At 54.8% G+C, this 14,520-nt stretch overlaps 1 protein-coding gene and 1 long non-coding RNA gene across 14 annotated transcripts in view; one reads left to right on the forward strand and one right to left on the reverse strand.

Moving 5' to 3' along the window:
• The window catches only part of PRR5L (proline rich 5 like), a 142,375-nt gene extending 138,835 nt beyond the window's left edge, over positions 1–3,540 (forward strand). For all 13 annotated transcript variants that reach the window (XM_072791149.1, XM_072791142.1, XM_072791139.1 and 10 more), the window contains one exon: positions 728–3,540. In XM_072791149.1, coding sequence (XP_072647250.1) covers positions 728–1,122 — 395 coding nt within the window. In that variant the 3' untranslated portion in view covers positions 1,123–3,540. The remainder of the gene's footprint in view (positions 1–727) is intronic.
• Positions 3,541–9,309: 5,769 nt separating this feature from the next.
• On the reverse strand, positions 9,310–10,113 carry LOC140612915 (uncharacterized). The gene is made up of 2 exons (XR_012014042.1): positions 9,808–10,113; positions 9,310–9,671 (listed from the first exon to the last, which is right to left on the reverse strand). It is a non-coding gene; the product is annotated as an uncharacterized lncRNA (long non-coding RNA).
• Between the last annotated feature and the right edge of the window lie 4,407 nt (positions 10,114–14,520).

The raw sequence follows: 14,520 nt of genomic DNA on the forward strand, positions 1-14,520 counted from the left end.
TGAGTGCATGTCAAGCCTTAGCGTACGTTCTGGAATGCGGGGAGAGCTCAAGCAGCGGCTCTGCAAGGACTCGTGTCTGGCCCTCCTCTTGGTGTCTGCCTCCACAGGGCCCCCTGCAGCCTGGCCTGCTCCTTGATGGTGCCAGCGGCTGCCGGAGTCGAGTGTGCCTCGAACAGAACGCAGGCCTCAGCCCTGGACTTGGTGGGGGGAGCGTGGCGGGCCCGGTCAGGGTGATTTGGGGGACGCCCCCCTGCCCTCGCTTCCACAGCTGAGGTCCCCTTGGTTAAGCTGGACATAGGCTCCCAGGGAGAAGCTCACCAGCTGAGCTCCACCTCGCCCGCTGTTGCCAGGGGGGCCACCTCTGGCTGCACGGAGTCAGAGGGCTTCTTTGGGGTTTTTTTAAGATCTTATTTACTTATTCATGGGAGACATGGGGAGAGAGACAGAGACACAGGCAGAGGGAGAAGCAGACTCCATGCAGGGAGCCCAATGTGGGACTCAATCCCAGGACCCCGGGGTCACGGCCTGGGCAGAAGGCAGCTGCTCAGCTGCTGAGCCCCCCAGGTGTCCCCGAGGCTTCTTTCTGAGCTGCTCAGCCAGTGCCCAGGCCCTGGAGGAGACTGGTTGAAAGGGAATTTAGGGCAAATGCAGTGAAGCTCGGGCGCAGCTGGGAAAGGGGAGATGCCCTCCCTCCCAGTGACAGGCTGTGCGGGTTTTTCTCTTGCAGCCCGACGCCACTCGAGGGTGCGGCCCAAGGTCGCCGTCCTGAGCTACGCCTCCCCGACTGCAGCCACCAGCCGGCCGCCCCCCGAGACGGCGCTGACGCCGCTGACGGAGCAGGAAGGCGAGGCCTACCTGGAGAAGTGTGGCAGCGTCCGGCGGCACACGGTGGCCAACGCCCCCTCGGACATCCAGCTGCTGGCCATGGCCACCAGGATGCACCCGGGCCTGGGTGAGGAGCCTGGCGGCGACGACAAGTGCCTACTCCTGCCGCCCAGCTTCTCCCCGCCCCACCGACAGTGCTCCAGCGAGCCCAACATCACCGACAGCCCTGACCAGCTGGAGCAGGTGACCGGGGGCAGCCAGGAGGACACTGAGCTTAACTGTGCTTCCCTGAGCTGAGTGCCCACCTCCCGGTTCCCCGGGGCGGCCTGGCCACCCGTGTGAACACGGCTCCCGTCCCCGGGGCTCCTGAAGGGCCCCTCCCAGGGGTGCCGCTGTCTCTGCCTGCCTGGGGATCTGCCGTGCACAGGCCGGGCCCCGGTGGCCTGGAGGGACCCTGCTCGTGGACTTCTCCATTTTCCTGACTGTGACCACGTCTTTGCAGCCACGCAGGCCCAGACCCAGCTGCCTGCTGCTCACTCTCTGCTTGGCCGACTCCAGAGCCTCCTCTCTGGGCTCTCCCCCCAGAGGCGTCCGATGCTGCTCCCATCCCCTGGCGTGATGACAGCAGGGATGTGCTGGTGCCTGGAGTCCCCCTTTAGGTCCCCGTGGTGCAGGCTCCCGGTGAGAAGCGGGGCCTCGGCTTCTCAGGCCCCTGTCCTGAGCCGAGGGAAAGCAGGCGGCAGCCCCTGCCTAGCACGACTCCGAGAGTGCGCCTTCCTTGTTGTAGTCTCAGAACTACTGGGAAGAGTGGTCCCTCTGGTGGGTGAGGGGCATCCTCACCTGTATCCGGATCCTACATGCCGCCCCTAGCCTTTGGCCCTGGAGGGCCGCACGGCTGGAGAAACCCCCTCTCGGAGGAAGCCTCAGCGCTCCCCTCTCCGGCCTCCTCCCAAGCTGGGGAAACAACCCCCCCCCCCCCCCCCCGGTGGAGTAGCTGGTGCCTTCATTGCTCTCTCTTTTCAGAAACTGGTTGTTTTCCTGTCGTGGGTGTGGGACCAGCTGATGCCAACCAGTTAGTCTGTTCCTGGATTTGACTTGAATTTTTAAAATGTGCATTGTTTCAAAAAAAATTTTTTTGGTTTGCAAATATTTGCACGTAGGATCTTGCACTGCTCATTTCCAGGGGGGAGGTGTATCTGCACGTAGGATCTTGCACTGCTCATTTCCAGGGGGCAGGTGTATCGTCTTCAAAGTTGAACCTGAACAACCCTCGCCCCTCCCCGCCCAGGAGAGGAGCCTTGCAAGTGGTTCGGGGTGCAGGGGAGCTGGGGTGGGTGGGGCTCATCAGCCGCAGAGCGCTAGACGCAGCTGGACCAGAATCCAGATTGGCCTCCCCTTGTGAGCGTCGTGGCCCATAGCACGGAGGTAGGAAGCCTCAGTTTGCCTCAAGAGTAGAGGGGCCTAGCAAGTGGAACGTCTTAGGGCAAGATGGGGGCGATGTGGGCAGGCCCCTTTTTTTTGGAGAAATGTTCATTGCCTGTGATTACAGAAGTGCCCAGAAGTGCCTGGAGTTTCTAACAAAATGCTGTCCGGGGCAGTGGGCTTTGGTGCTGCGCTGCGTCCTTAACACTGCCTTCTCTGGGTCCCGGCTTCTTATCCACCTGGAACCCCTGTTCTCTGTTTGCCTGTTGGCCCCGCTGACAGCAGCTCCAGAAAAAAAAAAAAAAAGAACGAAAGAAAGAAAAGAAAAAAAAAAAGAAAAGAAGGATTTCCTGAATTTTTCTGGTACCTTCTGGGGGTCCCGCTGGTCTTTGGAAACTGTTAATGACCTCCCGGAGACGTGAGGCCACGTGGCTTCCAACATGGCAGGAGGTGGCCGGGAGGGGACGGGGACACTGAGCTGCCAGCAGGGGAAGAGGCCTTCGAGGCCTGTCTAAGCCTTGACGGCACATCCCTTCTGGGTGAAGATCTGGAATGTGACCGGGGTCGTGCTCTGGAGGGCTCGTAATTCGGAAAGTTTGTTGAAAGAGTTGTCTCGTTTTTCTTCTCCGGAGAGCGTGGGGAAGAGAGATGTCCGAAGGAGGCCCTCTGAGAAGTTCCAACAAAAATGATCCCTGTGCGGGTGTTGGACAAAGTCCACGGACTGACCGACGTGACGATCCGTTTGCCCGATGGTGTCTGTCCTCACTGGTGACACTTAGCACTTGGGACTAGTGTCTGGGGGTCCGGGCCAACGTGTTAGCCACGCTCGGGTTGCCTTTCTCAGTTCACAACATTCACGACGACAGATGTGCTTTTAAATGCCTTGTCCCTACGCTGGCCGCCCCCGAGCAGGACAGCGGCCGTCGGTTAAATGCGTGAGCGCCAGCCCCGGCCCGTGTCCTCACGTGCTGATGGCCGTTAGCCACTTTACAGCTTCACCTGGACGCCCGTCCTGATAGTGCACAGCGGGCGTCTCAGACCCTGCTCGGAAGATTCTGTGGGATGTTTAGGGGCCGGTGAGCCGTCGGGGCCGTTTGCGATGGCGATGGCTGTGGCGTCTGCGACCGCCTCTTCTCCGACCTTTATGAGATGCAGCGGGGATCTCCTGGCGGCTGCGTTTTAATGCCAGGAAGCGATCTCGGCTCCGAGCTCTGAGTGAGCTCACAGCCCAAAAGCCTTCCCGTGTTGCCTGTTTCCAAAATAGATTCAATAAACAGCGTGTTGTGCACGTCATCCCGTCCCCATGCTGTGTGGCAGGCGCCGCGGTCCCCTGGCTCTTCGTGCGTCCTGGCCTCACGCTCTCCGGGCCGCCTCTTCCTGCCTCCGCGTCTCTTTTCCTGTTGCCTCCGCTCCAGGATCGGGCGGTCTTACCTCAGCCAGTGTCCCCTGGGATCTGCTTGCCACCCTCAGCTGGATGGGCCAGACATTTCCTGGACTGGCAGCCCGTCTGCCGAGCTTGGCAACCACCGAGCGAAGTCTGGGAAGGCCAGGCCTCATCTACCAGCGGCGTGGGCTGCCCCCGGGGGGCTTGACCCAGGCGGGCCCCACCGCGGATGCTCGCGGGTTTTTTTTTTTTTTTAATTTTATGTATTTATTCATGAGAGAGAGAGAGAGGCAAGACAGGCAGAGGGAGAAGCAGGCTCCATGCAGGGAGCCCGACGTGGGACTCGATCCTGGGACCCCAGGATCACGCCCTGGCCTAGAGGCGGCACTAAACCGCTGGTCCCCTGGGGATCCCGGGCTCTCTGCATACACACGCCTCCGACTGCGTCTGGCAGAGGGGAGCCTGTAGCCTCGTGCTGCCTGTGTCTTCCGAGGAGGCCGCAGCAGGGCTGGCCCGAGCTGGAAGCTCCGGGGCGCCACGGGGAGCCGTGACCCCAGCTGACTGGCCACCCGGGGATGCAGAGCGGCCCCGACGTCTGCGCTGAGGCTCCAGGGGCTGCCAGGCGCCAAAGGGCCGTGGCTCGGGGCCTTCCTGTCGCTCGTGGGCCGCGCATCCCGGCTCCGAGGGGCGTCCTCGGCCGGCAGGACGGCAGCCAGCGCGGGGTGTGCAGGGGCCCCCGCAGCCAGGAGGCTGCAGGTGGCCTGCGGGTGCGGGTCCCCGCGTGCCCCACCGGGACTCCCGCGCCCGCCGCGTCTCCTGCTCCATCCTCCTCGGCCTTCTAATCGCACGAGGTGGTCAGGCTCCCGCCCGGCCTCCTGCCACCGGGTACCCCCGGCCTTGTCCCCACTTCCATCTCTCCCAGGGGCGTCCCCCGCAGACATTCCTGAAACGGACTTCAAAGGTCTCCCAGGCTTCGGGGACCATCCACACCCCGGAACGTGACCCCAGGGCCCTTTCCAGGCGTGCGGCCCAGTGCCTCCCCGTGCACAGGCGGCAGACTGGACGGTTCCTGCCCGGAGCCGCCCCCACACCCCCACCTCGTCCCTGCTGCCCCGTCTCCCTGGGGGCCCTGCCCACCGCCGAGAGCTGGAGGTCGGGCGGCCGAGGAGCTAATGGGATGGTGGTGGCGGGTCTGATGGCCCCTCCTTCCCTCCCACGTATTTGTACAAAGACCTGCACCCCCTTTCCTTGCTCCGCAGGCAGAGGCCTTCCCCACACCGCTCTCTAACCATGTTGCAGGCAAGGCTGCGGGGCCCAGTGACCTGGGAACACCAGTGGGGGCCGGGCCCCCACTGCACCCTGCGGCCCCTTCCCTTCCTGCAGCTGCCAGCGGCGGCCAGTCCCCGTAGGCCACAACCCCTGCCACAGGCCGCTGCTGCCTTCCTGGCCTGTCCCCCGTAGGTGGTGAGAGATGCCTTCAGGGGTGGAACCTGTGCCGTTGTGGGCCCGGGGCCATCTCGTCGAGGAAGTTCTCCTGCGGGGCTGTTCTGGCCCGAACCCAGAGGACAGGCCCGTGCAGGGGAGCTGCAGCCACGGCCCTGGTGTGCTCTGGTGTGCTCCGCGCTGCACAGGCCCTCGCAGCCGTCGTGCAAGCAGGTGCCTCGCCCCTGGTGCAGAAGGCTTGGGCCCTTTTACCCCATGTGCGGGCATCATCCTTCCTCTATTCCACGAGGTGTCCTCCTTGGAGGAGGATGAGGAGCAGGACAACGAAACCAGGGGCATATCCTCCTCAGCCGGCCCCACACGGAGCTGGTTTCAGGGTTTCCAGAGAATGGAGAAACAGCGCTGCCTCTCTTTGCTCTTCTCCAGCCACTTTTTTTTTTTTTTTTTTTTTTAGATTTTATTTATTTATTCATGAGAAACACAGAGAGGGAGGCAGAGACCCAGGCAGAGAGAGAAGCAGGCTCCATGCAGGGAGCCCGACGCGGGACTCGATCCCGGAACCCCGGGATCACGCCCTGAGCCAGAGGCAGGGGTTCAACTGCTGAGCCACCCAGGCACCTCCTAGCCACTTCTAAAAAAAAAAAAAACAAAAACAAAAACAAAAAACACCTCATGGGGGAGGGAGTGGTGGTGGTGGTGAGCACCACCAGACTGAGGACAGTCTGCTGTCCCTGAATAGCCAATTTCCTACACAGAAAAGATTTCAGTGGGTCTTTTTCTTTAAAAATTGATGTTTAAATTTGGGTTTAAAAATAGTATTTTAATGAGTTTAATAATCAGCAGTCATTTAATGAATAATTCAGTTAATAACAGTCTTTAGAATCAATATTCAATTTAAGATACAAATTTAAAAGCCTTTCTTAGGCTTTTTAAGGTCAACTTACACATTTTATTATTCTATTTATAAGTCTAGCAGATTTCTAGCATTAATGTTGGAGGAGCTTTTGAATAATGCTTGGTCCTATTTACAAGCTTAGCTCAGCACTTCAAACACTTTTAAATACATTTATAAATTTAATATTTCGTTTCTAAGTACTTCAGTTTTTCTGACAGCGTATAAAATCTTCCCCGAGCGTAACTTCTTCGTGAAGCTAATAAATTAAACTTGTAAATAAGGGAGACTTTACATGTCTTTACACTCTACTTCAGCTTGGAGGACACCATAAAAAAAAAAATCACAAACCTTAATTAATTACTCAATTATACATCTTAAAATGGAATTATAAAACTGTCACCAGACAGGGCCTTATTCTCCTAAATGTCACGTGTCTAAAATACCAACTACATGCATAGATTCCTCCCGAATAGAGAAGTCTCAGTGCCCTAGTGGGATCCTTTTAAATCTTCCTACACTTGCGTCTAAGTCTTCCTGGCGTGTTGGTTGTAAGCCGCTGTCTCTCAGCTTCGAGCCTTTTCCGTAGTTTGAGATGCTGGGCCTGGAGGTAGGCCCGTGCCCTCGGGTCTGCTTTGCAGGCTGCGTCCCTGCTGGGCTCTGGATGGGGCGCGGGGGGAGGGCTGTGTCCTTGCCTTGGTCCACACCTGGGGCAGGACAGGTGGGTCCAGGGGCAGCGGCGGGGACGTGCTTGCAGCTTTTCCTCACTCGCACACAGCCTCGGGCCCTCCTCCAGCCCTGTCGGCCGCACCACCCCCAGCTCGGCCTTTCGTGGCCCATCTCCCAAGGGTGGTACTTGCTTCCTGCACTGGGCACCTGGGGGACTCCTCTGTGTCTCCTCTTGGCCATCGGACTCGTCCAGTACCCGATGAACGGTTCTGTATGTTAAACTCCCTGTTGGACGGTAGGTGTGACTTTTGCCTCCTGACTGGACCCTGGCTGATAAACCATCGACCCTCTCGGTTCACCCAGGGTACTCAGAAATTTCCTGTGGGGATGCACCCCAGAGCCGGGACACGCACAGCGATCCTCCTCACCCTGACCTTAGGGCATCAGAACATCTTTTCAAGTAACTGTGGTGACTGTTCCTCACATCCTTGAATTTACTGGAGAAGCACATTTGACTTTTGTCAGAATCCGCAGAGAGCTGGGTGCTGTTTAGGACTGCTTACTCCGTAACTTCATAACCTAAGAGAAGCGAGCTCGCAGGCAGCCGTCTTACCCAATTGCCTAGATCTCCGGTTTCCCTTCAGAACTATGCCGCCCTCGCCGAGTCACACGTCACATTGGTTCTTATTTTCCGTGGTCCTTCGGCCTAAGTCTGGGCCTCTGAGAAGAATCCCAACCACTGTAAATATAGGCTTCTAAATTCTAGCATGTTCTCGGGGCCACATAACTTTGAACAAACGCCTAAACTTCAGCCTGATATCAATTAAGTATCTCAGATAGCTTTGTCTAGGGGCCAACTTTTTAAAAATATATATATTTTATTTATTTTTGAAAGAGAGAGAGAAAAAAAGCATGAGCCGGTGGACAGTGGGGGAGGAGCAGAGGGAGAGGGACAAGCAGACTCCACACTAAGTACGGAGACCGACTCGGGGCTCGATCCCATGACCCTGACATCATGACTTGAGCCGAAACCAAGAGCTGGACGCTTAACCAACTGAGCCAGCCAGGTGCCCCTGGGGGCCAACTTCAAAGGTCACTCCTCTCCCTCGTTGAGTGATGTAGGATCAGGTGAGTTGCCTTCCGACGGGGACTTTTGGGGCCCACCCACTTTAAGGCAGTTTTGAGAAGGGCTCCAAAAATGGAGGTAGTGTAACCCTTCTGCTTCGGGCCAGAGGGGAATGGCTTGTATCAGATTAATCTTCCTGCCAAAATAATGATAAAAGTCGGACACAACATATAGGGCAACTGTTTGAAGGAACTGAAGAGCACCCGGTGCAGGTCTGGACGGCTGTGATCCCTGAGAGGGGTGAGATGTACAGTCATCCTGATTTTCCCCAAAGGCCTTTGCCTAAATCACGGGTGGGGTGGGGTGGAGTGGGGTGGGGCGGGGTAGGAGGAGTGGGTGGTGGCAGAAAGCTGCGGTCCCACTAGGCCGAGGTCAGAGGTGAAGGCTGCCAGAGGAGCTGGAACTCAAAGGGAGAGTGATGGAAAGAACCGAATGAGAAGTCTGCGTACGTATTTCCCCCGAGTCGCTGGCTGACTCCTCGGCTGAGAACTGCAGAGAACGGCGGCTGGGGGGCTCAAGAGCTGAACAGATTTCAGCTGCTGCGTAATGCCAAGGAGCCAGAGTCTGAGGCTCTCGGGAGGTCAGGGGCGGGGGGCGGTGGGGGAAGCTTTGGCAAGCCTCCTGGGCTTTTGGTTGAGACCCCAGAAAGGCCAACCCAGCAGCAAGATGCAGACTCAAGCACAACGTTAGCAGTACTTACATTAAACGTAAATGGGCTAAACACTCCAGTGAAAAGACAAAGACGGTCACATCAGATTAAGAAATAACACTATGCTGTTTACAAGAGATACAACTTTAAATATTGGGACACAGATTGAAAATTAAAAAGGTGGGGGCGCCTGGGTGGCTCAGTCCCTTAAGTATCTGCCTTCAGCTCAGGTCGTGATCCCGGGGTCCCAGGATGGAGCCACACATCTACTGGGCTCCCTGCTCCACGGGGAGTCTGCGCCTCCCTCTACCCCTCATCCTGCTTGTGCTCTGTCACGCACTCTTTCTCTCTCATATGAATAAAATCTTAAAAAAAAAAAAAAGGTAAAAAGGTGGAAAAACATATAATGTGTAAACACCAGCAAAAGAAATTTGCTGTTGCTCATTTAGAGCCATGCATATTTCATAAGGATAAAAGGTCTATTCGAAAGGAAGATAGAGGGGATCCCTGGGGGGCTCAGCCTTCAGCCCAGGGCATGTTGCTGGAGTCCCGGGATCGAGTCCCATGTCGGGCTCCCTGCATGGAGCCTGCTTCTCCCTCTGCCTGTGTCTGTCTGTCTCTCTCTCTGTGTGTGTCTCTCATGAATAAATAAATAAAATCTTTAAAAAAAAAAGGAAGATAGAAATTACGATACATAAATTATCACTTACTGGTCATCAGCTATGTGCCAAGCACCACCCCGAGTATTTCATTCATTGTGCTGCGTGGTCATCTGAGCGCTTTTGTGAAGTGAACTGTGTCATCCCCCTTAAGACAGGGAAATTGAAGCTCAGAGAAAAATCGAACAATTTGCCTAAGGTCACACAACTAAGAAAATGATAGGGAGGACTCAAAGCTGGTTCTGTCTGACGTCTTGCCAATGAGCTTTAATCACAGCTTTGGGGCCTGTGGTGTGTGCGTTGGTGAAGCGGTTGGAGAGGGCCCCTGAGGGCACAAAAGGAGGACATTCTGTGGCCGCTGCTGGGACTCTGGACTGGAAACCCCTAAGATCGTGTGTCTGCCTCCCACGTACTCACTTCCGTGTAAATGCTCTGCTCTTCCCGCGGAGTGCAGAGACCTCCCAGTTAGTGGACGCCGCGGCCCGGTGCTTTTGAGTTTCTCCGTCTAAACGCTCAGGACTGTGGTCAAGCTCAGGGGTCACGGAACCAGTCCCGATCCGGTCGCCTCACCGGGCTCCGGCCCTGGCTCGGTGAAGTCCTTCCTTCGGAAATAATGCACGGGCCCGCAGTTCTCAGGAGGGGCTCAGCTGCTGCAGACTGTGGGGTGAGGGGGAGCCGGAGCCCAGCCCCCGGAGAGTCCTTCCCAGGCCCCCCAGCCCTGGCCTTCGCCTAGAACACCTGGAGGCGGCGGCTCCTGCAGAGGGGCCGGGGGAGCCCCCAGAGGGAGCGGGCGGCCGGGCTCATCAGCGGGCTGCAGGCTGGGCGGAGGCTGGGCCCACCGTGGAGCGGCCCGGACCTGGGCGGTCGGGACCTGGGCGGTCGGGGCCGGAGCCCTCGCGGCCCTTGAGCTCCCCGGGGCGCCCTCTCTCGACTCTTGTCGCCAACCGCCACTCTCGCCCCGGGCAGCAACAGGACTGCGGAGGAAGCCTGCGGAGGAGGCGGGCCGACCCCGGGCCCTGCGGTGCGGAGCTGGGCTGTGCGGGGCGGTGCGGGCGGTGCGGGGCAGAGCGGGGCAGAGCGGGGCGGTGCGGGGCGGGGCGGGGGGGCGGAGCGGAGCGGAGCGGAGCGGGGCGGGGGGGCGGGGCGGCACAGCCAGGTGGCCCGGCGAGTCCCTCCCAGGACAGCCCTGCGTGGTGACCAGGCCCCGCCCGCAGCACTCCCAGGCCCGGGACGGGGCGCCAGCGGCTTTGCCGTCTCCGCGTCCGCGTCCGCCCACTCAGACCCTGGAGCGGCCCGAGGGGAGACGCCGGGGTCACGGACACGCGGAGGGGCTGAGGCACGAGAGGCGCGCGACGGCCCACGGCTGCGCCCCGGGGTCGCGAGGCGGCGTCACACGGCGAAGCGCCTCCGCTCGGGCCTCGCGCCTCTGCCCCTCCTGGGGGACGCCGGCCCCGGTCCCGGGAGGCCGCAGCTCGCTGGCCGCGCCTCGGGCTGGCTCCGCCGGGGCTGCCTCCCCGGGCCCTCGTCCACCGCAGGGCAACGCCCGCCGAGCGCCCCGGGCGGCGCCAGAGCGACCTGGAGGCCGGGAGGTCGCGCCTCCTCCTCTGCCCCCCGCGGGCACCGGGCGCTCAGGCCTCCGCGTCCCGTCCGCGTCCCCCCGCGAGACCAGCGCCGCGACCCTCCCGGAGGCGCAGCGAATTGTGCGGCCCTGCAGGCTGGAGGGCGAGACGGCGAGAGCTGCACACGCACACGCACACGCACACGCACATCCGTACTCGCACACATCCACACACACACACACACACACACACACACACACACACACGGCAGAGAGTAGGTTTAAGCTGTCTCTGGGTTCGGTCAAAGCATGACTGGTCTTGACCGCACTGCATGTCATAACCCAAAACTAGAAACAACTGAAACTGGCTATTGACGACCGGGTCCAAGGCTATACCCACACGGTGAAGTCCTGTCTGGCAATAAAGAAGGAACAAATTACGGACACATGCTGCATCCTGGGCAGACTTCAACAATGTTGTGCTAAATGAAAGAAGCCAGACACACAACACCATACTTTTGTATGAGTCCGTATGTACACGTGAAATGTCCTGGAAAAGCAAATTTATATAGAGAGAAGGTCGGTTAGTGGTGGGGGTGGGGGCGGGAACGCGGATCCACCGCAGGTGGGCCTCAGGGATCTCCCTGCAGGGACCAGCATTGCCTAAAACTGACTGATGAGAAAAAGAATAAATAAATAAACAAATAAATAAATAAAAAAAACTGATGATGATGTTCCATCACTTAGTAAAGTGACTAAAAGTAACTTGAACTGTACTTCTGAAATTGCCATTCTTTCTTTTTTTTGTTGTGGCAAAATACATATAAAATTTGCCATTCCAATCATTTTTAGGTGTTCCGTTGGGTGGTGGCATTAAGTACATTCCCATTGTTGTGCAACCCTCACCATCCATCCATCCCTGGAATGTTCTCGTCTTTCTAGACCAAAACTCCCCTCCCCTGCTCCCCAAGACCCTGCAGCCACCACTTTATTTTCCGCCTCTTTGAATGGGACTCTTCTAGATCCTCACGTAGGTGGAATCATACAGGATCCGTCCTTTTGTGACTGACTCATTTCGCCTAGAACAATGTCCTCAGGACTCATCTATGTGGCCGCATCTCAAAATTTCCTTCCTTTTTAAGGCTGAATCACAGTCCTCTGTAGGGATAGCCTGCATTTTGTTCACCCAGTCATCCAGCGAAGCACATTTGTGTTGTTTCCACCTTTTGCCTGGTGTGAATAATACTGCTATGAATACTGGTGCATAAATATCTTGAAATGGGTGGATTTTATGATATGTAAAGCACATCCCAATAAAGTTATTTTAAAACAAAACTTCTTTTTCCAGCGCTCAGAGAGCCGATACATGGTAGATGCTAGTATCATCATAAAGAATGGTAAATTCGATCGTTAAAGTAAGTTTTAAGAAAATAATTTTTAAAAAAGGAAAAATCCCAAAAAAAGTACGAAGAAGAAAAGAGAGACCTGTAAGCTCAGTTACAGAAAACCACTGAAAGATCACTTCACGAAAATGATTACATTTTAATTTTACCTGAAATTAGTCGAAGGAACTGGAATGAAGACACTGCTGAGCTTCAGATGTTTATTCCCAACACTGACACACTCATTCCTGAACTATCCCTCTAAAGGCAAAGGAAGTTATGAAAAGATACGGAGGTTGGGTTGAAACACACAGTACCTCTAATACGGTTCATGTTTCACGAAGCTCAAAGTTTAATCCCTGAGGTGGACAATTGTTTCACGAAAATCAGAGGATATTTCTGATTTTTGTAAACAAATAAAGTGCCTGAGTTTTTAGATTAAAAACAGAAGAACAAAACTGAAAACCTTAGCAGGCTCTTCAGTTAAACTTCTAAGAGACGGTCCTGGGAGGTCCGAGTTTGTAAGTCCGATAACTAGAAAGTGGACAAAACACTGATTTACAAAGCAAGACGAAATGATGACGGTTAGTGTCTGAAATAAACCCAAAGAGGTGACATGTGAATTTTCGCAGTTTTCTGCTCCCTCTGAATCAAGTGGTTCTTGTGTTTGAGTATATCTGCTGTGGCCTAAATCTTCTCACCCAGAGGAGGAGAGTCCATCCACTCACTTGAGGTTCTGCTGTCTTCGTTCATGGTAGAAAAGAATCATTTAAAACTTGGAAATAAGGCAAAAAGTTGGGCTGCATGCCCTTTCAGAAATCATACTGGGGAATTATTTAATGAAGTCGCCCAAGGACTGTTTAATTTTCTAGCAGAATGTATCTGTGTTTGGCTTTGCTATTTATTGTGTGATGATAACCAGATCTGGCAAAGTTACCTGTTAATTTGTATTTTTCTATCTGGTAGGAAAGATGACCCCAAAGGTTAGGGTTGTCTTGGCCTAGAGGGTATTAACTATCTTCTCATTTAACCTAGCAATCTTAATCTAACATTCTATTTTTGTTGTTGTTTTGGAATGCTTTTCCTGGGGGCTTCTATAATTGTTTCTTCACATGCTCTTGGAATCAGCTTTACCATCTAGTGGTTCTGTCATAAATTTGTGAGCTGAACAAAACCTTTGACACTTGTCCATTCTATATTGGAGTGAGAGCCATGATTTTACCATTTTAATAATTATACTTTGATACAGCTGATAGACCTCACTCAGCTCAGTCTCTCCCATCTCCTGTGATTACTTACTCTCTTGTTTTGCTGAAGAGTCACCTGGGAGCCTGTTTGGAATGCAGGTTCCCCAGCCCCTGCTCAGCCATCTAATTCTGGGGGTTTAGCATGGAGCCTACTGCTAGACATTTTCACTCTGAGGCCAGTGGTCCTACATCGGACCCCTTGAGAAAGCCCAGAACTGGGTGGGGTGATGGTCCTAATGCCATCTTGGTTTTCACTGTTCAGAGTGGCCAGAATAGGCTGGGGTTAAACATCTAGGCCTTGGGGTGGACTGGAGTCCAACAGTCCAGTTTCCTAAACTTCAACCTTCAAGATGGTAGTTGATCTCAGATGTTCATCTACCCATTGGCTGTATCAGAGTGGGGGCGACCAGGGATCTGGAGGTGTAAGCTGAACCTCAACATATTGCCAATATGCATCTCTTTAGTGACCTTATAAAGAATGGCGTTTTTGTATGGTTCCACCTAATAAGTCCTTACTTACATGTTTCTAATTTGAACTTAATTTGGCAACCAAGTTGTGAATGACAATTAGGACATGGAATTTCCAATACTTGGGGAAAGTACTTTATAGCTTCCACAGATTTAAAGTACTAAAGCAAAAAAAAAAAATACTCTCCTCCCAGAAAAATGTACAAAGTCAAACTTTTTGCAGACAATCTCAGGGGGATTTAGGGGCTCAAAAGTCCATGGACTCCAGTTCATCATTCTTCAGGAATGGAGCTTTGCTGCCCCCTACCGCCACGTGGTTCTTAAGTTGGGTTTGCTCTCCTTGTGACTTGTCTTCCAGTCTGGAGCTCCCCAGGAGCTAGAACAGGCTGTCACCTCACACCAGCCGGAAGAGTAGTCCAATTCCAGGCAGGAATGGGGATTCCATATGTATTTATCTATAATTCACGTGTTGCAATGAACTACTGTTAGTACAGGGGGTGGGGGAAATTTTGTGCTTTGATGGAACATTACATTATCTCGTCTAGAGAACGCCCTTCGGGGTTATCATATTCTGACCCTAAGGAAGCGGTTTTTCAACTCTGTCCTGTAGATAACTTCGAGAAATGCAAAATAATTCTTGTTTTTAGAAATGCAAATGATATCCTGTGGGGAGAGGTTCACCTGACATCCGTCCCCCACAAACGAAGAAGCCAGCTTTGCCTCCATTTGGACATTTATTTAAATCTTCCTCTCCGGTGTCTGTGCTTTGGAGTCTCCTTTGAATGGTTTATAACAT

The sequence above is a fragment of the Canis lupus genome, chromosome 21 (genome assembly GCF_048164855.1).
Source record: "Canis lupus baileyi chromosome 21, mCanLup2.hap1, whole genome shotgun sequence".
In the NCBI taxonomy this organism is placed as follows: domain Eukaryota; kingdom Metazoa; phylum Chordata; class Mammalia; order Carnivora; family Canidae; genus Canis; species Canis lupus.